Source organism: Bubalus bubalis, chromosome 24, assembly GCF_019923935.1.
Source record: "Bubalus bubalis isolate 160015118507 breed Murrah chromosome 24, NDDB_SH_1, whole genome shotgun sequence".
Classification (NCBI taxonomy): domain Eukaryota; kingdom Metazoa; phylum Chordata; class Mammalia; order Artiodactyla; family Bovidae; genus Bubalus; species Bubalus bubalis.
Window position 1 is genome coordinate 8,652,860 of NC_059180.1, and position 25,688 is coordinate 8,678,547.

The following is a 25,688-nucleotide window of genomic DNA, read 5'->3' on the forward strand; positions in this document are numbered from 1 at the left end:
GTCCCGAGGGGCGTGGCCTGGTCTTTGGTGCGTCTCCAGGGGCGGGGCCTTGATCATTGGGCCCCCGGAAGGGCGGGGCCTGACCATTGAGGCTGTGTGGTCGCGGAAGCGTTGCGGGGTGAGTAATGTAGTGCATGTAGTCCAGGCTCAGGCCTTCCCTTGACTACTTTACTGATAATCGTTAGTAAAAGCATTATTCCAGCCGTCATCACACTGGATCCTTTCAAGGAGGCAAGGGTCCAATTTTTACTCCCGTTCAACAGGTGGGACAGTCTTAGCATTGGGAAATTCAGATGAATATTTACTGTTAATGGAGAAGGGAAAGGGTAGTTCTGGAATTAGTGGGTGGCACAGCCTCAGCAACGACTTGAGCAGGAGGATGCTGTGCGGAGGCAGGGTATGAGTAAAAGAAAACGCCGGTAAGGGAATTCCCTGGCAGGCCAGTGGTTAAGACTTCACATTTCCATTGTAGGGGTCATGGGTTGGATCCCTGGTCTGGTAACTAAGATCTGGCAAACCAGGCGGTGCAGGCAAGAAAAAAAAAGTAGCAGGTGAAATTGGAAGCTTCCCAGGTGGCTCAGTGGTAAAGAATCTGCCTGCCAATGCAGGAGATGCAGGTTTGATCCCTGGGTCGGTAAGATCCCCTGGAAAAGGAAATGGCAATCCACTTCAGTATTCTTGCCTGGGAAATCCCATGGACAGAGGAGTCTGGCGGGCTACAGTCTGTGGGGTCGCAAAAGAGTCGGACACAACTCGGCAATTAAACAAGAAGATTGGAAAGGTGTTTGAGGGCCTTGAGTGCTAGTTCAGCCCAGCAAACAGTAGCCTCTGCTAGTCATTTCAGGGTGAGATAGATCAAAATTGGTATCTTGGAGATTCTATGGGTGGACTAGTGTGTGCCAAGACCAAACAAAGATAGAAGGAAAGCCAAGAGGTGGTTGCAAGAGTCCAAGACGGAGGTGATAAGAGCCTGGACTCGGGGGTGGCCGAGTCCACCTTCCTTCAGGAAGGAAGGAAGCTGAAAAGATTTTAATTTGGCTGTTCCATGTCTTATTTGCAGCATGGGGGATCTTTAATTGCACCATGTGGGATCTAATTCCCTGACTAGGGATCTAACCCAGGCCCCCTTCATTAGGAGTGTGGAATCTTAGCCACTGGACCACCAGGGAAGTCCCTGGAAATATTTTTAACAACACACTTTCAATTTTGAATTATAGATTCAAAAGGAGTTGGGGAAAAAAAAAAAGAACAGGAAAGTCCATGGACTCTTCCCCCAGTTTCCCCCAATGGCAACATAACTATAGTGCTATATCAAAAACCAGGAAGTTGGCAGAATTTAGTCACACACACACACAAAAAGATATTCTGAAAGACTAATGATAGGCCAGACCCACTTAGCTGTAGAGGGAATGTTCCCAGAAACAAACGTGCTCCATGGGCCTCCCAGCCCCGCAACCCAGAACAAGTGGAAGTACCAGAGTCAGGGCTGCCAGATTCAAACGTTTCCCTGGCCATCAGGGAGCCTCTCCTGGCAGTGTGGGCCCTCAGGCTCTAGAAGGACCCTCCGAGCACAGAGGCTGCTGCAGAGACTAGAGGACAGACAGACTCACCCACAACCTCGGGTGAGGAAACAGATCCACTCAGAGAGCAAATGAAGTGGCCTCATTTCCTTCCCTTTTGTCCTTGGTGAGGGGAGAAGGGGAGACTGGCATTGACTCAGCTGTGGGCAGTGGGGTGGGGAGGGCCAGAAGAGGGTTGTCCAGAGCATTCTGGGGCCTTTCCTCCTTAATTTGCTGTTTAGAACCGAAGGCCCAGTCCTGAACCACTTTCTCCACCACCTAGAGACAACTCAGTTCTTTTAGGAATTTCATTCACCAAGCATTTTGCCGATGACATTTGTTGATCCAGGAGCTTGCATTTCTTTGAATCTTCTCACATTCCTGTCCCACATATTAGGGGACTGATGCTCTAAGTGATTTTTCCAGAGGTGACAAAGATGAAGAGTGAACCTGGGGACACATGCAGGTCTATGACACTAATGTATCGATGTGGGGGACAAGGAGAAGCAGGAATAGGGCTCTGGTTCAGCTGAGAGTACAGGATTCTTTGACATCATGAACTCAGTTGATCCTTCAAGACAGATGATGCTATGAAATAATTTTAACCAGACCCCCCAAAAAACCCTAGGCTCTGGTCAAGTAACTTACCCCACATCAACAAGGAAACCAGGAATCAAACCCAGAGTCCAACTAGGGTCTGCTACACTCCGAGATCCTTATCCATCTGACCTTGCCACGGGGCTGTGGTAACGGCCTTGTTTTTACCCCCCAAGTGTCCTACAGCCCAACTGGAATCCAAAACCAACCCTCAGAAGGACAACTGGTGACACAAAGCGGAACGGGGGAAAACTGGGCAGATCAGGCAGGGAGAGATGGGTTCAGAAGGGCAGTGAAATTCAGCTGTACCTTTAAGGGTGGGCATTTAGAACAGGTGAAACAGGATAAAAGGGAATTCTAGGAGGGAAAGTAAGGCATGAGCAAAAGTTACGGCTGGAGGGGTAGCGGAGTCAGTCACAGGGCACCTTGAACATCTGCTAGAAACCTGGTCTCATCAGAGGCGAGCAAGAGCCAGAGAAGCAATGGAAGCCCAACTTCATTTTGCAATTGAAGATCCACCTGGCCTTGCTTGTTGCCTCCCTCCCTACCCCTGGCCTCTCTGTCAGGTAAAATGATACATTTCCTCATCGTTTAAGTAGTGGTTCTCAATGTGTGGGCCCTGGACCAACATCATTAGAAATGCAGATTCTTAGACTTCACCCCCCATCTGCTAACTCAGACACTCTAGAGGTGGGGGCCCAGCAAGCTGTTTATTTTTTAATACTTATTTTTGTTTTTTATTTAGCTGTGCTGGATCTTAGTCACCATATATGGGATCTTTTTTGCTGTGGCATGTGGGAAATAGTTCCCCAACCAGGAATCAAATCCAGAACCAAACCCCCTGCATTGGGACTGTGGAGTCTTTGCCACTGGACCACAAGTCAAGGCTCAGAAATCTGTATTTTAACAAACTTGGTAGGTGATTCTGATGCCCACTGAAGTGTAAGAACCAACGATTTAAATCAACTTGAACCCCAGATGTAGGTTATTTGCAGCTCACAGACTCTATTACAGTGGTTCTTAACCTTGAATACATACTGGAATCACTTAAAAAAAAAAAAATGCTTATGTCTCCTTCCCACAGCCAGGTATTCTGATATAATTGGCCTGGACTAGACCTGCTCAAGAAGGTTTTGAAAAGGCCCAACTTATTAAAATGTACATTTAAGCTGGCGTTCTAGCTGCAAGGGATACCAGAGACTAATGCAGGAGTCTACGTATCAAAGTGATGTTTGTCAGACCAGGGCCGTGGCCATGGCCACGAGATACTTACAAGATCAACTAGCAACAAGAGGGAAGGGGGCAGGGTACAACCATTAAAAAGATGACATAGCCACTGAGGATACAACAAAAACTGGTTAGAACCAACTAGACTCAAGATGGCAGAAGATTTAACTAACTTCCAGCGGACCTGGAGCCTTACAATACAGCTCACTCATTGAGATAGGTTAGCATATGCTACATGACAGACTCACCCAAGCCATGAAGTGGGCGGGGTAGTCCAATTCCTGGAAGTCTCCACCCCTTCCCCCAAAACAGCTGGAGTAACCCTCCCACTCGTTGGCCTGTGGAATTATGCAGCCCATAAAAAACTAACCACCCCAGATTTGGGGGAGCTCTCATTTTCCCACTTGACCCCCACACTGAGGCCGCTCTCACCTTCTGAGACAGACCAGGCAGACTGCATGCTGCCTAGGGAATGTGTGCGTGCTCAGTCGCTGAGTCGTGTCCAACCCTATCCCGTGGACTGTAGCCCACAAGGCTTCTCTGTCCATGGGATTTTTCAGGGAAGAATACTGGAGTGGGTTGCCATCTTCTACTCCAGATGGAATGTGTACCTCTCTCAGTAAACCTACTTTCACTTTACCGGGGCCGCTCTTGAATTCTTTCCCGCTCAAAGCCAAGGACACTCACTTGGGGGTCTGACCCAGAGGCTCACCCAAGCCTGGGACATGACCGTCTCCTTGTGCCCCATTTTCCTGCAGCAAACTGGCCAGACCTTGGTAACACACCAGAGGGCAGTGGGGACTGGGGAAGAGCTGAAGACGACTGTTTTCCAAGGGCACAAGTGTCTGGATAGTGGTGCCCTTCCTGGGCTTGGGGAGCATGGAAAGGTTCAGGTTAGAGGGTGAAGACTGTGAACTGTAGTCTTGGGAATGCTGAGCTGTTTTGGCTCCTTCAAGGTTAACGGAGCTGTGGTACATTCGGGGAGGGGGAGGTCAGGGTGTGGCTCTGAGAGAGGGCAGCACAGATACAGGAGAGGAAGCCCTCAGCTGAGAGGCTGGAGGCAATGGCAGGGCCGGGAGCTTCCCATAGCGTGAGAAGGGAAGTGGGCTGAGGAAGGGACCGGGGGTGAAGCTGGGGGAAAAGGCTCCCACAGCAGGGCCTGGGAGTCACTGCCAGCGGGGAGGAAGGAAAGCCTGGATTTGCAGGAAAAGAGTGATTCAAAAAGGAGGTCCAGGGGACTTCCCTGCTGGTCCAGGGGTTAAGAGTCTATGCTCCCAAGGCAGGGGGCCCAAGTTCAATCCTTGGTCAGGGAACTAGATCTCACATGCCACAACTAAAGATTCCACGTGTGGCAACTAAGACCCAGCGTAGCCAAATAAATTAAAAAAAAAAATTTTTTTTTTTTTTTTTTTTTTTAAAGAAAGAGGTCCAAAGGCCCCCGGAGCACTGCAAAGTGGTTGTTGGATTTGGCAGTGAGGGAGCCAAGTGACCTTGGAAAGAGCAGAGTCAGGGCAGGGGTGAGGCTGGGGTGGAAGTGGGGAGGGAGGAGGAGCCCAAAGGCAGGGGCTGGAGGCAAGTGGGAGGGGAGGAGGGGGAGAAGGCAGGTGTAGACTCTCTTAAGGGAAGGTGGCATCTAGAGGGGGACACAGGGTCAAGGGGATGTCCTCTGGGGACCTTTGTGGCAGGATGAGTGTGTGAAAGCAGCAGAGCAGAAACTCCCAGGAATTGACCTTTCTGAGAGCCTATAAGCCTCGGCAGCAGCAAATAGCACCTAAAGGCTGGGTACCTCTGTCACCTGCTGTGACAGTGCTGTGCTGAGTCACTCAGTCATGTCTGACTCTGTGGCCCGTGGACTGTAACCCACCAGGCTCCCGTGTCCATGGGATCTCCAGGCCAGAATACTGGAGTGGGTAGCCTTCTCCAGGGGATCTTCCCAACCCAGGGATCAAACCCAGGTCTCCCACATTGCAGTTGGATTCTTTATGGTCTAAGCCACCAGGGAAGCCCAAGAATACTGGAGTGGGTAGCCTTTCCCTTCTCCAGGGCATCTTCCTGACACAGGAATTGAACCGGGGTCTCCTGCGTTGCAGGTGGATTCTTTACCAACTGAGCTAGCAGGGAAGCTCTACCTGCACGGTAAAAAGTGGCTAAAAGCAAGACAGCCTGGGTGAGCAGCTCATGAACCATGAGAACTTGGGCTAGCTAATTTCTCTACACCTCCAATTTTCTGTTGTAAAGTGGGGACCATAGTAGATAGTAATCATTATGACAACTCTTCCATCGGATTTACGCCAGGCACTGTGGTATGTATATTTACTCTGCAGTCCTCACTGCAGGCATACCGAGGTAGGTGAGATGAGAATTAAATGAGCGAATATACATAAAGCGCTTAGAATCATGCTTGGAACGCGATGAATGGTGTAGCTAGCCCTGTTATTGTTATTATTATTCTACATAAATGTCAAAGCCCCCAGAAAACTGTCTCCTGTTTCTAGCCAGCAAACATCTCTGGATGGTCTGAGGACATGCAAGGATTCAGGCTTGAATGATAGTTCTCAGCGGAGAGCGATACAGCTGTGAACATACGCCTCAGAGCCAAGGCCACCGTCTGGTCCATAGTGGGCCCTCAGGAAATTTTTTTTTTTTTTTTAATTTACTGGGCTGCAATGAGTCTTAGTTGTGGCATGCAGGATCTTTTAGTTCTGGCATGTGGGATCCAGCTCCCTGACCAGGGATTGAACCTGGGGCCCCTGCACTGGGAGCATCCAGTCTTAGCCACTGGACCACTAGGCAAGTACCAAAATACTTGCTAAATGGGTCAATGAAAGGAAATTCCCTGGTGGTCCAGGGGTTAGGACTCCATGCTTTCACTGCAGGGGGCGTGGCTTCAATCCCTGGTCGGGGGACTAAAAGACCGCTCAAGGTACGTGGTGTGGCTAAAAAAAAAAAAAGGATCAATGAAAGGCTTGAAGTATTGGGGCCATTTACCCCAACTGCCCATCTGCAGCATCAGTTCCTGCTAAGACATCCATACCCGGCGACCACCCACCCTCTGCTTCCATTATCTCACATGGTGGGGTGGTCACGACCTCCCAAGGCACCTTTCTCCTTCTGGACGGTTCCGATGGACGGCCCTGTCGCTTCCACCCCATGGTCCCGGCCCTGCCCTCCTCCCGCGTGGCAGGTGCGAGCCTCTCTGAACCTGCCCGGGGCCACAGAGGGAGGATCTCCAGGCTGAGTGCTGAGTCACTCAGTCATGTCTGACTCTGTGACCCTGTGGACTATAGCCCGCCAGGCTCCTCTGTCCATGGGATTTCCCTGGCAAGAATACTGGAGTGGGTTGCTGTGCCCTCCTCCAGGGGAATCTTCCCGACCCAGGAATCGAACCCGAGTTTCTTAAGCCGCCTGCCTTGGCAGGAGCGTTCTTTACCACTAGTGCCACCGGGGAAGCGTCTCCCTGCTTCCACCCTTTACTCCCTGCAGCCTATTCTCAACTCTCCACCAGAGGGATCCCGTTAAGGTCCCTCTGATCTTGTCCCACCCTTCAGTCAAAGTCCTCCAGGGGCTTCCAGCTCAGAGGACAAGCTAAGGTCCCCTCGTGGCCAGTGAGGCCACAACCACTCTCTCTCCATCCCAGAACGAGACACGCTGACAGTCCCTGACACTTTCTGTTTTTATTGATCAAGAATTCTTTACAAAATCCACATACACACACACGTATCCACACACACACACACACACACACACACACACACACCAGATACCTGCCCTGGTTTGGTCACCCCCCTGCCCACTCTCTCCTGGGATCAGACCTTCCTGGCCTCATCCGGGGACATCACCCTGTGGCCTCTTCCCCTACCAGCGGAGGAGCACAGAGAAGGAACTTCCTTTGTTTCGCTGTTTAGAAACACAGGCTGGGGCCCCACCTGTGGGGGGAGCAGGTGGGAGTGATAAGGAAGCATCGCCCCCTTCCCTCTTTCAAACTCCATGAGTTGCCAGGTTAGTCTCCCAAGTACCACAGCTGCTAAGGCCTTGGGATCCTCTTCCATTCGAAGCTTCCCCATCCCCATGTTGCAGACTGAAAACGGGAGGTCCAAAGAGGGAGGAAGAGCCCCCCTTACCCGCCCCCGCCGCCCCCCACCCCCTCCCACCCACGCCCAGATCACAGCATTAGTTGCTATAGTAGAACAGGGACTGGAACACGGTTCGTTCCAGCTTCCGGGAGATGAGAAGGAACCCTGCTTGACAGCCAGGACTCGGGGCAGGAGGGGCGTGCGTAGGGAAAGCAGCCCCAGGGTAGCTGAGTGAGCAGCAGGGTCTGTCCAACACTATAAAGATTTGCCAAGGGTGCCCTCTGTGACTGCCCGTGTGGCTTGCTCGGGTATACAGTCTGGATCCGTCAGGATGCTGGTGGATGTACTCAGCTGACGTAGGGAGTTCAGAACAGCTGGGAAAAGAGAGAGAGAGGGAGAGACACTTTCCGGGGTCAGGGGTCAATCTACACTTGGATGCTAAAGACAAAAGGATCAGGGGAGGAACTAGTTAGCAAGACTGTCAGTCAACCCTCCTAGGAGCTCTGTCTGCGGGTGTCCTAGTGGTCCACCCCGGAGCATGGTGGGGGATGGACAAAAGTCTAGGCTATACTGAGGGCAGGTTGGACTGCGGTCTGAGCAGGGTGGGCCCCCCACCCCTTGCTCTGAGGCTTGGACACTCTGCTGGGCAGGCACATACTTGGTCGGAGAGCAGGCAGGGAGCAATACTGGTCCAGCCAGGCCAGGGAGGTCTGGCGAAGGCTCTGCAGGCTTGCTGTAGACACCATCCCGTTGAAGGACTCAAACAGGGGCCGGATGAGAATGCTGAACTGGAGCCAGGTCAAGGAGCAGGCCTGGCCTCTTGCTGGTACCCTCACCCACTTCACATGGAGCCCTGATCTCCGACCACTGTCCAGCCTTGAACCCCAAGAACCCCTACTGAAGCCGCCCTCCCGTCTGCCGAGGTCTTCCCGCAGCTCTCTGCTCCCTCCGCCAGCTCCCCCATGGCCTTCCCTGGGCTAGCCCCTATCCGTGGGCTTCCTGCTCTGGCTCAGTCAAGGGCTCGACCAGGTAAGGGAGTGAGAGATTCGAAGTTTTCCTGAGGGTCTACCCCAGTCATCTAACTCAGAGTTTGGGCCTTCCCTGGTGGCTCAGATGGTAAAGAATGTGCCTGCCATACAGGAGACCTGGGTTCAAGCCCTGGGTGGGGAAGATCCCCTGGAGAAGGGAGTGGCTACCCTCTCCAGTACTGGGTTCTCCCAAACTTCCCCTAGGACCTTCTGAGGGCAGGGCTGTGGTCCTCTCACCCAGTGGCTCCCCTTCAGCTTCCCTCCACTCCCAGCCCATCACCAGGCAATGCTGCTGGCCAAGGTGCCAGGGGGCTGGCAGGAGGGGGTGGAACTGGAGCCTCTTCCTCCAGGAGCAGCCCGGAGACCCTGCCTGGCCTGGGGAGCGGGGACTGTGTCAGGTACAGCTTGATCTGGCTGCAGCACACACCAGACTGCTGGCCCAGTAAGGATACTACCCAGAACTTCCAGTTGTGCAGCGTGCGGGTCCGGACATAGTCATCGAACATGTCTCGCATTTGGTCGAACCGCTGGTGTGTGATGGGCACCCCGGTAGCAGGCAGCTGCTGCTGGCACAGGCTGGGGGCACGGGGTGGGTCAGGGCGGGGAGTCAGGCAGCAGGCCCCCTGCTGGCCCTGCACACCCTCCCTGCCCCCACCTACTTGATGGCGGCATTGAGCTCCTCGATCTGGTCCCGGAGCTGCTGGGCCTCCTCTTGCTTGGCTGCACGCTCCTGCTGCAGCATGGCAATGTACTCGGCTGTCTTCTGCAGTGTGGTGGCCTTGCTCATCTATGGCGGCACCAACCAGGGCGGCCTTGGGTACTGGGGCCCCGGAGTGAGGCACTGGGCGGGGCGGAGGCCAGTGGGTGTGTGGAGGGCCTGGGGGTTTGGTCTTGGGTGGGTGGGTGGGGGTCCGCATGCGGCTGGGGGGCCTGGGCACTCACCTTGAGGTTGGGCTGGGCGCTGAGCGTGCTCACCAGCCCGTGCAGCGTGTCAAAGCCCAGCTTGATGTTGAAACGCCTCTTCTGCTCTGCAGAGATGTGTGTGATGCGCCGGTTTTCTGTCTGGCGGTTGGGGGAGAGGCAAGAGAGCCGGCGTGAGCCTGGGAGGGAGCGCGGGAGGGCCTGGGGTAGAGCAAACAGACCTTAGGGAAAGAACGGGTGCCACCTTGCTGTCTGGACGGCCCCGGCTCAGCATGGGTTGCGGGGGAGAGATACGGATGCTCAGGGTTCCCGGGCCTGCCAGCGAGGTCAGCTCCGCAGACAGCCGCCGCTCACCACCTGTGCCGGGGACAGATGGACTCACAGACAGACCCACACAGGGCAGAGAGTCCCGTGGCCCTGTCCCTCTCATCCTGGCCCGAGACGTCGTCCCCCACATCCCCCTTCCCCTCCTTCCATCCCACAGACCGCCACCCCCCCACCAGCTCCTTCAACCCCTCTTTACCGCTGGGCGCTGGGGGCGAGAGCCGCTCCACTTTGGGGACAATCAGGGGCCTGGGAGGGGCCGGGGTGGCCGAGCCCGGAGGCAGTCGGGGTGGTGTGGGGGCCGGGGTCGGGGGAAAGAAGGTGCAGGGGAACTCGGGGAGAGTGTCCTGCTGAGGTGGAGAAGGGCAGAGAGTCGGGGTGAAGGCCTGGGGTGCAGCCCCACCTCCCAGTGCCCGCTGTCTTACCGGTGACCCTGGGGGCCGGAGGAGAGCGCTGGACACAAGCGGAGGCTCCAGGGCTTGCTCAGGCTTGGCTGTGCACAGACAGCATGCTGGGGGCCCCATCCATCATCTCCCAGGCCCCACCCCTCCCTTCCTAATAGCCCACACCCCTTCCGGGTTCAGGGTTAAGGACCCAGGACCTCCGGCTGAGCCAGCCCCTCACTCCCAACCCTCTAATCCCATAGGCTCTCGGTGTCCACACTGGGTCCCCATCTCCCCGGCGGCCCGACTCACCAGCTGTCAGCAGCTGCGTGAGGCAGGGGTTGTTGCTCCCGGCAGTGGCAGTGGGGCTGGCAGTGGCAGGGGCCACGGCGGGGGCGCCGGGCTTCCGCCCCCTGGGGGACGGGGCAGGGGGCTTGCCTCTGGGCCGCGTGCCTTGGGGTACCGGGAAGTGAGGCCCAAATGGGGGCTCCGAATAGCCGGAGGGTAGCAGGTCTATGGGGAAGGGGGCGGGACCTGGGCCAGGCTGCGGGGTGGGTGGGAAGGCCATGGGAGCAGACAGCGGGGACACTCCCGGGGCAGGAGGGACTGCAGGGAAAGCGAACTTGGGCGAGAAGAGGGGCTCTTCTTGCAGCAGAGCAGGAGGCGGGGCCATGGGAGGGAAGTGAGGCGGGGGACAGGGCTCCAAGCCCAGCCCCTTCGCAGGGCTAGGGTACTGGAGGAGGGGTGGGGGTGCAGGAGTGGGTGGGAGCTTGGGCTTGGGGTCTTCAGGAAGGAGGAAATCAGAGTTCAGGTAGGTGCTGGAGTCCAGGGAGCCAGGGCAGCTGCTCCGAGCCTGGTTGGGGGACAAAGAGCGGGAGAGAGAGCTGGCCTTTTGGGGGGCCTCCCAGGAAGCCTCCTGCCTGGCTGAGCTCTGGATTGGGCACTGTGGGAGTTGAATAGTCCTTGGCCTCAGACACACACATCAGGGACATTACAATCTAATGAGGGGAAAGAGTGGGGCGCATTTATACACAAATTTAAGCACGAGAAAGAGCATCAATCTTTCCGTCTTTCCGCCTGCTCATTCATTCACTAAATTATTTATCAGTCCATCCACCAACCCATCCATCCATCCACCTATTTATTCTCTCATCTATGAGCTAGCTTATCCACCTATATTTCCACCTGCCCTCCAGGTACTAACCCATTCACCAATCCATCCAACCACCTATACTTCCCTCCATCTATCCACCAGCTACATATCCATCCACCAACCCATTTATTGATCCACCATGTTCCACGTGGTTGTCGCTCAGTCATGTCCAACTCTTTGCAACCCCCTGGGAGGTAAACCCACCAGGCTCCTCTGTCCACGGGATTCTCCAGGCAAGAATACTGGAGTGGGTGGCCATTCCCTCCTCCAGGGGATCTTCCCGACCCAGGGAATGAACCTGGGTCTCCTGCATTGCAGGTGGATTCTTTACCATCTGAACCGCCAGAGAAGCCCTTTATTGATCCACCAAACTACTAATTCATTTACAAATCCATCCACCAGCACATCCACCCAACCAACCACTCACCTAGCTATATATACACCAACTGTACAAGCATCTACCCCCATCTGCAACCCAGCAATCTATTCTCCAACACACCCACCCATTCACACACTCATCCATTCACCGACTTGTTCAATCACTGGGCAACCATTTTTGCCTGCTGTGAATGTGCTTATGAATGGTGCTCAGGATGGGAAGACGCAATGTGGCAAGTGTGAGGATGTGGTGAGTGAAGCAGAGCGCTTCCAGCAAGGAGCCCATCATCTAGTCCAGTAGACAGACCCCTCAAACAACGAACTAAGACAGTGCCGGAAAAGTCTGATGATGGAGGAAAAAGGCAGCTACCCTAGCATTGGGCGGGGGGTGGGGGGGGCAGCATCGGATTTGGGCCTGGAGGTCCTGAGCCAAACTGACAAGAGTCACAGCTTCCTAAAGGCATGTGCCCAGCTTTGGTCTCCATGAGTTCACGCTTCTCCTCATATCCGGCATACCGTCTAGCGGTCTCTTCTGCTCAAACCTGACTCATTCACAAAGCCCAGAACTGCCCCCTCTTCCAGGAAGCCCTCCAACAAGCAGCCCAGCCCCATGCTCCTCTGTCCTCAGCCTCTCCCCCTTAACCATCTTGTCAGCCCTGCTTCACGAGGGTCTTTCCTCCCCAGCTGAACCAGGCCTCCGTTCTCTCTTGATGGACCAAGAACATACCCAGGAAGTACCCTGAAGACCTCCTGGGCATGGGCAGGTGAGCTGGGCAGGGTGGGGTGAGGCGGGTGAGCTCACCTGCAGGCGGTTATGCCCTGAGAGGTGGGTCATGCCTGAGCAGGCAGGGGGCACCTCCGAGCCCAGGATCCCGCTGCCGAGGACAGGGTCAGCCATGGGCCCGAAGCCGTGGGGCTCTGGGAAGTTTGACGGTGTAGGCGTCTGTGGGGGGCGGTAGTTGGTGAAGAAATCTGGAATTCAGATGCACAGGGTGGCAGCCGTCAGGGCTAAGGCCATGGCTGGAAGCAGCGGGCTGGCCCTGTCCCTGGGCTGGGTTGGTGGTGAGGTGGGGGCCGGCAAGAGAGGGGGGCCTTCCAGGGGAGATTGTGAAACTGGGAGAGTTTCTGTCTCACTCAGGGGAAGCAGCGGCGGAGGCTTGAGTGGGATGGGCCTGAGTGGGAGACAGCTGGGGAAGGGCGTGGGGGTGTTAGCAGGACCCCAGGAAGCAGCCCTCCCACCGAGCCCCCAAACTGGTCCCCAAACTGAGGACCCCATTCCACACCCCCAGACCTGGGAGCCCCAGGCCTTGTCTGCGCCTGCTGGGGACATAGAAAGTGTATTGGGGGAGGAGAGGGTGATTACAGAGTGCCAAGGAGAGAGAGGGCGAGGTCCAAGGGGAGGAGGTCTGCGATGGGGAAGGGCATCATCAGGGTGTCAGGAGGTCACGGAGTGAGTTGGGGGAGAGAGAGGTCAGAAGGGCAGTGGGTCTGGGACAAGTTGGAAGATCAGTGGGTAGGGCTCCAAGGGTGGAGGCCAGGAGTCGGGGGTGAGAGGCCTACGGGGGTCTGAGCAGGGTCAGAGGGTGGGCTCAGAGCGGGGGCAGGGGTGAAGGGGCGCCAGAAGGCCTGAAAGAGCTGGTGGGGTGGGGGGCAGCCAGATTGTTGGAGGTGGGGGTTGTGTAAGCCCCAGGCTATTCTGGTTTTGGGAAGCAGCTGTCCGCGGCCTAACCACATCCCGGGCCTGGTCGCCGCCTGCCCACCCGCTCCCTTCCGGGCACCTTTCTCTGACCCTGAGCAGCCTTCTGTCTGCACCAGCTCCCAAGGCCTCCTGGTCTGGTCAGAGGCGACCCCACTGGCCCCAGCCACCCCGGCCAAGACAGCCGGTCAGGCTTTCTCCCAGGGGCCCCTTGAAGGAAACCCAGGAGTGGGATAAGCTGGCATCAAGCTGCAAGCCCAATGGGGTCTTATTTGTGCGGGGTCTTACTGGACGGTGGGGCCCAGGGCGGCTGGTTCTGCCTGTGTCCGTCTCACGTAGCGTCTGCCTGTCTGCCTCCCGCCGTCAGTTGCTCTGTCTGAGCCTGTGTGTACCTGCCCTGGTGTGACTTGGCGTGTACATGTCTGCCCCATGCTTGTATCTGTGTTTGGCTGTGTGTCTTTCTCAGCCACGAGATCAGGATCCTCCAGCCTCCCTTCAGCAGAAAGACTAGGAGGTGGAGGGTGAACGCCCACAGACCCCGCACCCCCAGGCCCACGGGGACCACGGGCCTCATCCTGTCTCCCCAGGATGCTCAGGGTCTCAGAGAAGCACCCCCTCACAGCTGCCGCCCACTCCCCAGAATCAGGCGGGACTCACAGATCAGCAAGCTTAGCCCGGCCCGAGTCACCAGGGTCCCCTGTCCGTAGCCGGTCCCCACCCTACCTAGGTTGGCAGAAGTCACTTCCTAGCCCCAGCCACCCAGGGAGCCCTCCCTGGCCTGTTCCCCTCCACTGACCTGCCATCCCCCCGCTGAGCGCCACCCCCCCCCCCAAGCCTCTTCCCTCCAGAGAGTTATGGCTCCCTTCCTGGGTTTCCTTTCAAGTGAGGAGCTCTTGGGGGACAGAGCAGCAGCTCTGAAGGCCCTGGTGCTCCGGATGCTCCCTGTGTGACCCAGGCCCCCTATGGCAGGTCACCCCAGCTAGACCCCACTCCCGCAGCCACCCTGCACGTCCTAACCCAACGCTCAGATTTTTGCCCAGAGCCCCGGGGTGGGGGCCGCTGGGCTCCTACCTGTGGCAGGAGTCTGTGGGCCCCGATGGGGCCGCTGCCCTCCCAGGCGGGTCTGCTCCCAGGGCACTGCCATCAACACGGCTGCAGTCTCTGCAGTGCCCCCCCCACCCCGCCCCCAGGCAGGGGTGGGGGTGGTTCCTCATTCCCTCGTCCCCGCCCCATGGGCCTCCACCTCTCAACTGACAGGCCCAGGACCCCGCCAGTCAGGAAAGAGTGGAGGGGTCACCAAAACCAAGCCTTTATGCCAGGAACCCCTTTTGTGTCCCCAAGGCCTCGGATGAGACAGGTTGGGCCCCAGAGTCCCCTAAGCGTGTGACCACCGGGAGCAGTCTCCAAGGCCGAAAGCTGAGTGAAGAAAGCAAAGTGGGAAGAAAGCTGCCATGAAGACCAAGAGACACTTGTCCACGTGTGCTGTACAGGCGGGATATCTCTGGAGGGACACGAGACACCAGTGCCCGGTAGCCCTGGGGCTCAGGAGAGGGAGGTAGGGCAAAGGGCTACTTTAAAGAATGCTTTATAAGATAAGATTCCTGGGATTAAAAAAAAAAAATTACATAGGAGGAGAGAAGTGGGTGAGCTCTAGATGAAAGAATGGCCAAGAGTTGATAAATGTTGATGTTGGTGAGGGTTCCATGGGGATTCTCTCTCCCTACCTGTGTGGATGCTTGAAATGTTCTTTAATAAATAGTTCTTAAAAATGAGTTATATAAATACGAATAAACAGGCTCAAACAAAGGAGAGGGATCAAAGCCCTTCTCTCCCTTGAGAGAGTCCATGCTTTCCTGTGAACTCCCCAGAGCTTGTGGCTTCAATGGACCTGATCCCCTGTCCCCCGCCAGGTACCCTGATCTCACAGGAGGCTACTCTGGCTGTATCCCAAGGCCCAGACAAAGGGAGACCAGGAAGATCCCTCAGAAATCACCCAGATCATCTACCCTTTCAGAGGGGCCTGGGACCAGCCTGAGGTCTCAGTCATACTGGGGCCTTCCTACCACTGATCTGTGGCAGCCCACCCAAGGGGCAGGGCCTGGCCCACCTGAGATCTCCATGAAGTCATCCAGGCTGGGCTGCAGCGGCGTCAGGTCTGGCTGGATCATGTCAGCATTGCCCACGTAGGCTGGAAGGGGGCAGGGGTGATGTCAGGAGCGTTGGGCAGGGTGGAGGTGCCCATGCCTGGCCATCTGCCCCTGGCTGCCTGGATCCCTTCAGGCCTCCCTTCCCTGGTGCAGGCCCTCACCGTCCTCGGGGGGCAGCTGCAGGGGTGTGGGGGTGGGCTGCGTCATGGTGAAGAGCGTGTCAGAGATGTCAGACAGAAAGCAATTGAGATCCAGAAGCTGGCGCCCGCCGGGCTCCTCCTCCGGGCCCCCCAGCAGCACGGGTACCACGCTGGTGAAGAGCTGCTCGCACCATCGCTCCGGTGGCTGCCACCCCCCTTCCGCCTGGGGAGACAGAGCCGTCAGCAGCCCCAGGAGACCCCACCACCACCACCCCATTCCTTACAGGCCTGGAGACCCAGGGCTCTCCCACTGCCCCTGGGTCTTCTGGGTCGCCCCCTGCCTGAGGGGAGGGGGTGATCAGGCATCTAGATGGGCCGCTGTCCTCTCCTCTCTCTGGAGGACTCAAGTTTGCTGCCTGAAAGGCTAGGGTCACCACACTGGCCTCTGACAACTCTCCCCAGGAGATAGACTGAGACGGGCTTGCCAAAGAGCTAAGGGTCCCCACCTGCCTCCTGCACTTTCCCCTACCTGGGACCCTGGCTTTTACAGCCCTCTGTTCTCCCATGCCTCCCCACCACTTTGCTTAGTCAACCAGAAGTCTTGGGGTCTTCCCACTACTGCGCTCCAAGGCTGCCCCTCCCATGGGAAGAAGAGGTGGATTCACCAACCACAGGACAGCGGCGACGCCCACTCCCCTTCCCTCCCTCCCGCATCCTACCGCCACTGCCTAGCCCACCCAGAGGCAACCGTCCATCCTCTGGGTCCAGGGAGCACCCACCTGCTTTGGGGCCAGAAGATCCCCTTCCCGACTGGACTTACGGAGCTGCGGGAACACACAGAGGGGGACACTGGACCCTCTGCCCCCATCTATCCCTCCCGGCCAAGGCCTCCCCTACTCGCGGGCTCCCCGCCAGATCCACCAGATCCCTCGCGGCCCCTCAGGAGCTCTTTGGCGGTAAGGAGGCTGCGAGGAGGTCCTGCGGCCACGCGGTGGCACTGTCGGCCTGGGTCTTAGTGGAGGGCCGGTGGGAGGTGGGTGGTGCAGGGTGTGTGGGACGAGGGCGTTCCCCCAGGGCTCTTGCAAGCGACGCGGTGGCAAGGGAAAGGGTCCTCCCCGCCGTGCCCACTGACCCGCTTCTTGTAGTAGATGCGCCACTTGTGGTACTCGCGCATCACCACCTCGATGCGCCGCTTCCAGTAATTTCCCTCCAAGACGACGGCCTGGGGAGGGCCGGGAAGGGGCCTCAGTGCGGGGGTAGCATTGACCCCACCCTCACCCCAGTCTCCCTCTGGCCCAGTCCCCTCCCGCTCAGCACGAGGAGTGATGGGCAGGAGGGGGCCCGGTTTGGCAGGGCGGCAGGTGATTGGTCCAGTTGGTCTCGGCTACCTGAGGTTTCCGGTGCTCATCAGCCTCAGGCCCCTGCAGGGGGGTCACGAAGCCACACACGGGGCTCTTCCTCCGCTCCACATCTGAGAGAAGGGGGCCAGGTCAGGGGTGCCCAGCTCCCTCATCTGCCACACTATGAAATCCTGCCAGGCCTTCCATGCTCAGATTAAGTGCCACCTCCAGGAAGGCTTCCAGGCTACTCTGGCCCTCCCAGATCTCCCTTTTCTATGAGACCCTGTGACACAAACCTCCCACGCACCATCTGCTCCTTTGGGAGCTTAGGAGGTGTGCAGGCAATGTTTGCTGAGTGGGAACTGTGGGGCCACAGGGAGTGAATTGTCCAGAGAAGGTCTTGGTCAGTCTGGCAGGCTAAAGGTCCAGAGTCTTGGTCCCTGCCTCAGGGTCCCCATTCCCATCTCAGAGAACCATCCCTGCTCCACTTCAGGCCATCTGCCTGAGCCCTTTCTCCACCTCCTCCTCTCCCATCCCTGTCTCCAGCCTTGATCTCTCCCCAGGCTCCTTTTTGGCCCATAAACCAGTGCCAGGTTCTGCTTTACCTCTCAAACCTTCCCTTTGGCTTTCCTCCCAAACTCTGAAAGAGCTGTCACTCGCCACCTCCACTTCCATGCCTCCCAGTGGCATGGGCACTCCTATACCCCAGCATCTGTTGCCACACTCACCCCGCTGACCCAGCTCCTGAACTCAAGGCTCTGGCCCTCCCCAGCCCCATGCTCCTTGACCTTGGCTTCAGGGCAACCCCCTCCTCCTCCCCAGGCCCCAGGAGACTTCCCTCTGCTCTCCTGTCTCCCTGACCACTTTTCACTGGCCCTGCTGCCAGCCCCACCCCAACCTCTGTCATCCTGCTCCTTTGCAGCTTCAGACTCATCTTCCAGCTGCCTGGGGGAACCTCCACTAGGCTGTCTCAAAACATCCCTCTCAGATGTTTGGGGACTTCCCTGCCAAGCCAGAGCCTCCTCTGGACTGCCCACCTGGCCTCCCAGTGCCCCAACCTCCCATCACCTCCCAGCGTCCCCGTCTAATCCATGGACTGACCCTCTCAACCTCAAGGATGTGTGACATTTCTTCCACCATCCCCTCCCCTCCATATGCTGTCACCCCCTGGTCTGGTGTCATTTCTCACCTAGACCTCCCTGACTCCAGCCTCACCCTCTCCAGTTCACCTTCCTCTGTGGCCAGGTCAGTTCTTCCTACCCCACTGGCGGTACAGGCCTAAAACCCTCCATGGTTCCCTGAACCTCCTAGATAAAGTCCACGCCCCCTAGCCTGACTTCCAAGCCCCTGTGACTGGCCCCGCTGCTTCTCCTGCCTTTCCATCTCCTTCACAGGCCCCACGTGGAAGCCAGACACCCACCCCACTCCCTGCCCCAGCAGCCCTGTGGCTTTATTCTATGCAGAATGCCTTTCCCTTCCCTCCTTTGCTTCATCTACCCACATCTATGCCCCCATCAGGATAGCTCAGGACACTCTGTCTTCTGGGAAGCCTTTCTTCATCTGAAACAACCCCTCGGTCCCACCTGCCTCACTCTCTGCCCTGCCTCGGCCATCTCTCTGCACGCTGGCCCCTCTGCTGGGAGTGAAAGCAGGGGCAGTGCCCTTTAGCCCCAAATCCTTGCATCTGCCACAGAACTTGGCAAACAGCAGGCCTTTAGAACCCTGGAACCCACCCCCCCCACCCCATGATGAAGTGACTTTTCCTGGCAATCTTAACAAAGAGGACTTCCGGGGTGTCCGTAGGGCCCATCCTGCTTCAACCCACAGCCAGCTTCCTCTGACACAGAGGAGGGGGGGCCACCTGACCATGGAATTTCTTGGGACCTTCAGCATCATCTACAAAGTTCTGTCCTAAAGGACATTCTCCAAGACTACCCCTGTGGGAGTGGGGATGGGAGTTGTCCCAGTTGCTAAGCACGGCTTGAACAGAAAGCAAAGGGAGGGCCCTCGGTTGTGTGAACTCCCAGGGATGAGAGCAAGGAGGATCTCAGGGTCTCTGCTCCTGGCTTCATCGTTGAGGATATGAGCCAGGAAAGATCGGGCTTGTCCAGGGTCCACAGAGAGTCAGCGCTGAGCAGGCCTGGTCAGGCTCTGCCCTCCCCAACCCGGTGACCCTGTGCTCTGGATGGAAGGGCAGGGATCATGTGACTTCCTAGGGCTGGGGCATGCTTTACCTAACAACGGTAAGTTCATCGGTTCGTGCGGCCTCCTAGCCCCTTGCACCTGTGCTGGGACAGGGGACTCATGGAGGAATCAGGGATGAACCTCCCAGCTTATGCGGAGAGACAAGGAAAGCACACACATCACAACAGCTAAAGCAGGGTGGCAGGTCTGCCCAGGAGAGGCCCTAGGAGCTCAGAGGTAATACGACGATTTGGTGGTGTGGAAAAAGAAGGGAGCTCGGAGGCCCGGAGCCTGCCCAAAGGAGGCATGTGTGAAGGGGAGGAGCCAGGCAGCCCCCCAGCAAACCCACTCCTCCGCGTTTCCTGAAGCCCACTTTCAAACCTTCCGGGCTCAGGAAGGAGGAGTCCTGATACTGGGTTTCAGGCCTGCTGTGTGCTGTGGTTATTATCACAATAATAGTAATCAATCCCAGCATTCACCTGAAGGGAGCCCTTGTGTGTGTCAGGCCCTGTGAGGTGACACAGATCATCTGTCTTGCTGAAAACCCACAGCAAGCCTGAGCAAGAGAGTGTATTATGATTCCCACTGTACAGATGAGCAAGCTCCAGCTGGGAGAGGCGAGGGCCTTGTCCAAGGTCCCAGAGCTAGGACGTGCGAGAACTTGACTCAACTGCCCTGACTCGGAACTCGGGGTCCTTCCATCAGCTTGTTCCATAGTCTGGGTAAGGACCCCTGGCTGGCGTCAGAAATTCCTTCTGCAGAGAGAGAAGGGTTTGCATCCCATCCTGCTTTGGAGGGAAAGCCTAGAGTGGGGAACCTCAGGATGGCATGGGGTGGTGAGGGAAGTTAGAGACTCCTTCTCCCCCTAGCCCACCAGCTTCCTGGTTTGGGCAGGGCCTGTCCTGAGCATTCTCACTGGAAGCCAGTCAGCTGGGAGCAGTGGAAGGGGCGTTGGGCTGAGCTGGAGAGCCCTGAACTCACAGCCAGTCATAGCTCTGCTCCTTTTATGCTCTGTCACCCTGAACACATCAGTATTCATGCCTGGAGAATCCCCATGGACAGAGGAGCCTGGCGGGCTACAGTCCATGGGGTGGCAAAGAGTAGGACAGGACTGAGCAACTAAGAACCCAGACCCTGAACAAGTCACTCGCCTTCTGGGCCTCACCTGCTCATCCATAAAATGGGGGTAATAATAACCTGTCTCCCAAGGTTGCTTGGAAGCCTTAAGTAAGATGATTTATGAACCTGCCAGGCACATAAGGCAAATAGAAACCAAAAAACAAAACAAAACAAAAAAAAACCACTCCTTTTCTCTGCTTGAATGGAACCCAGTGGGGCCAGTACAGAGAATACATGGGTGAGCCCTTGTGGGCTGTGTGTTCCCAGCTCAGCACAGCCTTCGATCCTGCAGGAGGACCTTACTGAGCTGGACAAGGTCCAGCATGGGATCGACTGGCCTCTCAGCCTCTGCTGCCCTGCCATCGGGGATGGGTGGGTTTTGCATCCCCAAATGAATGACCGTGACCTCCTCAAGGGTACATCAGATTCAACCATCATTTATTAAGCTCCAGCTTTGTGCCAGGCCTGTTCATACCTGTGATCCCCATGCCAGCCATGAAAGTTAGGACTCTTGGCCTCCTTTTATAGATGAGGAAATGGGTTCAGAGAGGTCAGACAACTTGCCTGCAGTCACACAGCCAGCAAGGGCCAGAGACAGGGTGGGAAACCAGCCCTGGGTGACTCTGAAACCAGAGTCCCTTCCACTTGACCACGTGGCCTCTCTGGGCTCCCTCCCCTCAAATCTCGATGGCAGAGGGGGCACCTAAGGACCTCACGGGATAGCTGGTGGAGATCCACCAGGATCTGAGTTTCCCCTTTGCAATTGGCCCAGATAGTGCTGAACGCTTCTTTCTACCCTGGCATTCGAGGCACCTGACTACACTAATGGGGTGCAGAATGGGCTTTCAACTGTTCCCCCATCTCAGCCCACTTTAGGACTTCTAAGGGGTGACTCCTGCTGTGCCCAGCTTCACAGTGGACAGCACCCTTCGGGACAGACATGTCCCCCGCGACCCTCTGGGTTTAGAAGCTGTCGAGGGGTACTGATGCTGGGGACCCCGGTCTCCCCCGAGGTGCTCTGCCGGAGCTGGTGTTGAGGGTGCCCAGGGCAGCCCCCGCGTCAGCCCTCCTGCCGGGCCCGTGGTGCCCACTCACACTGGATGTACCAGGCCCTCCAGATGGCGTTGTTGAGGCGGATCTTGTCCCGGCACAGCAGCTTGAGGCCTTTGAAATTCTTCCACTTGGGAGAAACCAGCTTGCCACTGTCAGAGGGAGAGGGCTGGGTCAGGGTGCAGGTGTGGAAAGTTGAAGGGGGTGGTGGGCTCCACTCTCTTCCTGGGCCCTGGGGCACTCATCTATGGTGGGCCATGTGAGGGACCACCCCCAAATCCTGCCCCTCACTCTTAACTGCCTGAAATGACTACCTTTAGAATATTCTCCCAGGCCCCACTCCAGGCCTCTGTGTTCCTCTGGCGAGACCTGCTGAGACCTGTTTCTGAGCTCAGTCCTTGGAATGACAACGTCTGTCCATTTCTTACTGAAGAAAACAGGGTCAGGAAGTAAAGGGGACGTGCCCAAGGACACGTGGTGGAATCTCACTCAGGCCCTGTGTTTTTTTTCTCCATCCATCTCACTGGCCCCCTGAGCCCCCGGGGGGTGGGTAGGGTTTGTCTGAGTACAGAGGGAACGGGTTCATCAGAGGCGACCTCCAGGCAGCCAGCCACTGCCTTTTCACTGCCTGTCTGGTGTCTGCCCAGCCCCAAACCCCAGCATGGCAACCTGGACTGAGCTGGAAGGTACACTGTTTCCCAGAATATGTGCAATATGACCGCCACCAGGGCCCAAAGGAAGGCAGCTAGGATGGTGGAGTGATGGGCAGGGGCTGAGACCCTGACCCTGACCCTGACCCTGACCCAGGTAGTCAATCAAATCCACAGGATGGATTGGGCTCCACCAGGTGAGGGGCTTGACTCTCAGGGTCCTGATGGTCGCAGGCCAAGTCTGCCACCCCCAAGGAGCAGGCCTAGGAGGTCAAGATGTTCAGGGTCTTAGGACCCCTGCTGGTCCCTCCCTCTTCCCTTTTCCCTCCTTCCTCATGGTTCACCAGCTAGGGTAATATATGAGTCCCCTCTGGCCCACCTTCTCTTGCTCACATGGAAGGCTGAGGCCCCAAGGCTTAGTCTTAGTCTTCCAGAAGACCGGGCCTGCCCTCTCGGGGGGCCTCTCTGGCAGGCTGGCTCCTACAGCCCCTTGAGTACCTGAGTCACTGGGTCCCCTCTGCTCTCTGGTCTCCCAGCTCCTGTGTTTGCTTTGGGGTGGGGTGGGGGGACCGCTACCCCAGGGCACAACAGGCCTCATTACCCAAATAGGGTACATGGCCCAAGCACCCAGCCCTCTGACTGCCCACCCCCATCCCTCCTAAGTTAGGTAAACACCATCTGTCCAGTAGGGAGACAGACAGAGGGGGCACTCTGATACCTCCCGGGCCAGCTTCTTTTGTGGCACCTGGGGGGGTATTCCTGAGTTTGTGGCCCCAGCCTGTATCCCAGCAACCTCCCAGCCCACTCTGATCACCCAGTGCCCGCCCCCATCCCCCACCTGCCTCCCTCCCTCTGCCACTTCCCCACTGAGGTTGTAGTGTCTGTGGCCAGGCAGGGCTCGGGGAGGTGAGACAGTGACATCCAAGCCCAGGAGGAAAGGATTTGGCTGGGAGGGGAGGAGAGGGGTCCACCCTGGAGAAAAGAGCCTGTGGCCAGAGTTCAAAGGATTTTTTATGACCAATAGAAATTCTGGGAATTTAGGGAATGAGAAGACGAAAATGCAGAACTCCACCCCTCACCCCACGTATGTACCTTGCAGAAATTCCTTTAGAGTTTTCCCTGATAGCATCCTGTTTGTTCTCACTCATCCCTGAGGCCATTCTTTCCTTAGCCAGCCAGCTCTGACCATGAACAGGTATTTTCTCAGAACTTTCAGAACTTGCCTCCCTGAAACTGCCACCCGCAGAACCGTGCAACACGGGGCTCCTGCCCATGAGAGCGATCCTCTCTCTGCCTACACGGCCCTGCTGAGGGTGAGAGCTGACCAGACGTTCACAGGCTGTCCCTCGGGGTCAAACTGACCAGTTCCACCCAGCACCCCTGGCCCCCCCGCCTTGCTGTCCCTCCCCATCTACTTTCTCTCTTGGGACACCCCAGCTTCGTCACTGCTCTCCCCTCCAAGGAACCCCTATAATTAGAAGTCTTTACGGGCTAAAAACACTGTCCGAGTCTGACTCTCAGTTTTTCCCTCTGCCAAATGGGAGAACTCAAGAGTCCTCTGGTACTGAGCCACTCCCATCCCTACCCCTTAGGCCCCCGCTCAGGGCCGGCCACAGAGATGGAATATTCTTGGTGTTTAGGGAGAAAGCCCAAATCTCCCTACCCCAGCTTCCCCTAACTGGGGTCACAAGTGTCATCAGCCTCCTAGTGGGGGTGGTTCTGGGAGTGGACTCTGTCCCCTGCCTGGCCTTCTCCCCTGAATCTCCCCTTTGGGTCACCCATGGTCTGTGATGGGGGGCTGGGCCTGAGCCAGCCCAGGCAGAGCAGTGTGGGGTATAAAGCAAGAAGCATAAGTTGGGAATGGGTAGGAAAAGGGGACCCTGGAGGACCCTGGGAGCAGGTGCTCCCCCTGGCTGGATCCCACATCCGGTGTCCCGTGACCTTAGATGCCCTGTCCCCTGAAGTCCCGTGATGTCCGAGGAGGGGAGGGAGGAATGGGATGGGAATTTGAACTTTCCACACAGGTCTGGCTCTCTGGGCGATCAGATTGCAACATGACCTGGGCCCGAGGCCAGAGCGTGTGGGCCAAGGTTACAAAGCGTCCAGCCAATGGGGTCCAGGCTGGGCGCCGCAGCAGGGGGTGGGCAACACTCCCCCGCAATCCCCACCCCTGCTCCCCGGCTCCCAGTCAGTGCCGGTCTCTAGCCAGCGGTTCTCAGAAGAGGAGGAGGCGCCGTAGAGGAAGAGGAATATTTGCACAGAGAAAAGATCAAGGCCGGCCGATCCCCCTTTCTCTCCTACGGGTTTTCGGTTGATAATTTATCCTGGTCCCTCCGCTCCGGGGAACTTTGCTCCGGGGCACCGAGCCAGGACCCTGGTTCGCGCCCTCCCTTGGGACACAGGCGTGGAACTGGGGCCGGGCGCGGCCGGCGTGCTCTGCGACGCGCCGAGCAGGGGTCCCAGGCAATATTAGGCGCAGAACCTCGCGCGGCGACTCGGGGAGGAGATCCCAGGCACCCCCCTCCCCGACCCCGGTTCCCCGGGACCAGCCCTGCGCAGCCTGTATCACCCCATGCCGGACCCCGCTGGGAAACTGCGAGGGAGCGCCTCCTGGGTCCTCCCCAGGCACTCTCTTCCCGCCACCCTCGACCCAGGAGGTTAAGAACAGGTTAATTGTCCCGCAATCGAGGGGTGCAGGGTGGACGAGAGACTGGGTTTCAATAGACTTTGGCTATGAACTGGGACAACCAAGGCGCGAGGAGTATCGCGCGGGTGCAAGAAGAGTCGGCCTGGGCAGGGGCTTCCGTATTGGGAGCAGAAGGCTGCAGGTGTTCGGGTGGAGTGACCCCCGGGGTGAACGGTGGGCATGTTAGGACCACCTAGGGTCCTGGGAGTGCGAGGGATGCCCTGTTGGCATTCTTTGGGGGCGGAGGGGTCAGGACTAGGAGAGAGGGGCCGGAGGAGGGCCTCCGGAGGTCGAGGCAGAGGGCAGGAGGTCCCTGCCCTACGGAGGGAGTCTTGGTGGAGAGAAATGGGAACCCGAGAGGGATGCAAGTCGGGGGGGCCAAGTGGAAAGGGCGGGATCAGAGACACTCCGGGGTGGAGGAGAAGAAGGGATCCAGGATGTGGCCCGAGTCTCTGAGAACAGCCGGACCAAGGCTTGGGGCCGAGTGGGTTGGCCGGGGGCCCCAGAGCGAGGTCCCGCCGTGGAGGGCCGAGGCTGTCGGCCCCGGAGCCGCCCTCACCTGTAGGCCAGGCTCATGCACTCGAACAGGCGGGTGAGTGTGGGGTCGATGCTGCGCGGCCCGAAGTCGGCGTGCCCCAGGGACCCTTCCTGGTCGCGCCGCCGGGTCAGTGAGTCGCTGTGCGGCGACGACACCATGAAGTGACCGCTGTGGATGACCTGCGAGCGAAGCAGCCCGCCCGCGCTGCGCCGGGTATTCGGGTCCTCCGAGTCTGTGTCTGAGTCCGAATCCGGGCTGGGGACGACCCGCGGGCCTTGCAAGCCCGCGACCAGACCCGCCAGCGCCCCGGCCATGGTCATCGCCGCCGCCGCCTCGCCTGGGCTCGGGGCAGCTGCGGGCGCAACCCGTGTGGCCAGACCGGCTCATTAGCATATGCCCGCCCACCGCTTGTTAGCATAGCCCCGCCCTCCAGCCGCGATAGGTCGCGGGGGGGGCGGGGCCTCGGGGCGCGCGGGAGCAGACGGGGCGGGCTTA

General features: G+C 57.6%; 1 protein-coding gene and 1 long non-coding RNA gene across 4 annotated transcripts; one reads left to right on the top strand and one right to left on the bottom strand.

Annotated features, from left to right (window-relative positions):
- Window positions 1-15: 15 nt before the first annotated feature.
- LOC102397074 lies at window positions 16-15,111 on the top strand. The gene is made up of 3 exons (XR_327436.3): window positions 16-118; window positions 12,328-12,407; window positions 14,681-15,111. It is a non-coding gene; the product is annotated as an uncharacterized LOC102397074 (long non-coding RNA).
- MLXIPL (MLX interacting protein like) lies at window positions 7,043-25,513 on the bottom strand. 3 transcript variants are annotated; one of them, XM_006057099.4, is made up of 17 exons: window positions 25,215-25,513; window positions 21,365-21,471; window positions 17,015-17,097; window positions 16,759-16,848; window positions 16,406-16,450; window positions 15,648-15,849; window positions 15,447-15,527; window positions 12,446-12,615; window positions 10,425-10,965; window positions 10,155-10,222; window positions 9,929-10,076; window positions 9,650-9,762; window positions 9,427-9,546; window positions 9,144-9,271; window positions 8,937-9,060; window positions 8,115-8,244; window positions 7,043-7,830 (listed from the first exon to the last, which is right to left on the bottom strand). In XM_006057099.4, the coding sequence occupies exons 1-17, from the start codon at window positions 25,511-25,513 to the stop codon at window positions 7,712-7,714; spliced, it is 2,568 nt and encodes an 855-aa protein (XP_006057161.1). In that variant the 3' UTR covers window positions 7,043-7,711. The 3 variants fall into 3 exon arrangements, with proteins under 3 accessions (XP_006057161.1, XP_006057160.1, XP_006057159.1); XM_006057098.4 differs by having other exon boundaries at window positions 9,929-10,079; XM_006057097.4 differs by having other exon boundaries at window positions 9,929-10,222.
- Between the last annotated feature and the right edge of the window lie 175 nt (window positions 25,514-25,688).

Coding starts and splice junctions, on each gene's coding strand:
- MLXIPL (XM_006057097.4), bottom strand. CDS start 25,513: ATGACCATGGCCGGGGCGCTGGCGGGTCTGGTCGCGGGCTTGCAAGGC. Junction 21,472..25,214: donor TGCATGAGCCTGGCCTACAG/GTGAGGGCGGCT, acceptor TCCCTCTGACAG/TGGCAAGCTGGTTTCTCCCA. Junction 12,616..15,446: donor TGACTTCATGGAGATCTCAG/GTGGGCCAGGCC, acceptor TCTGAATTCCAG/ATTTCTTCACCAACTACCGC.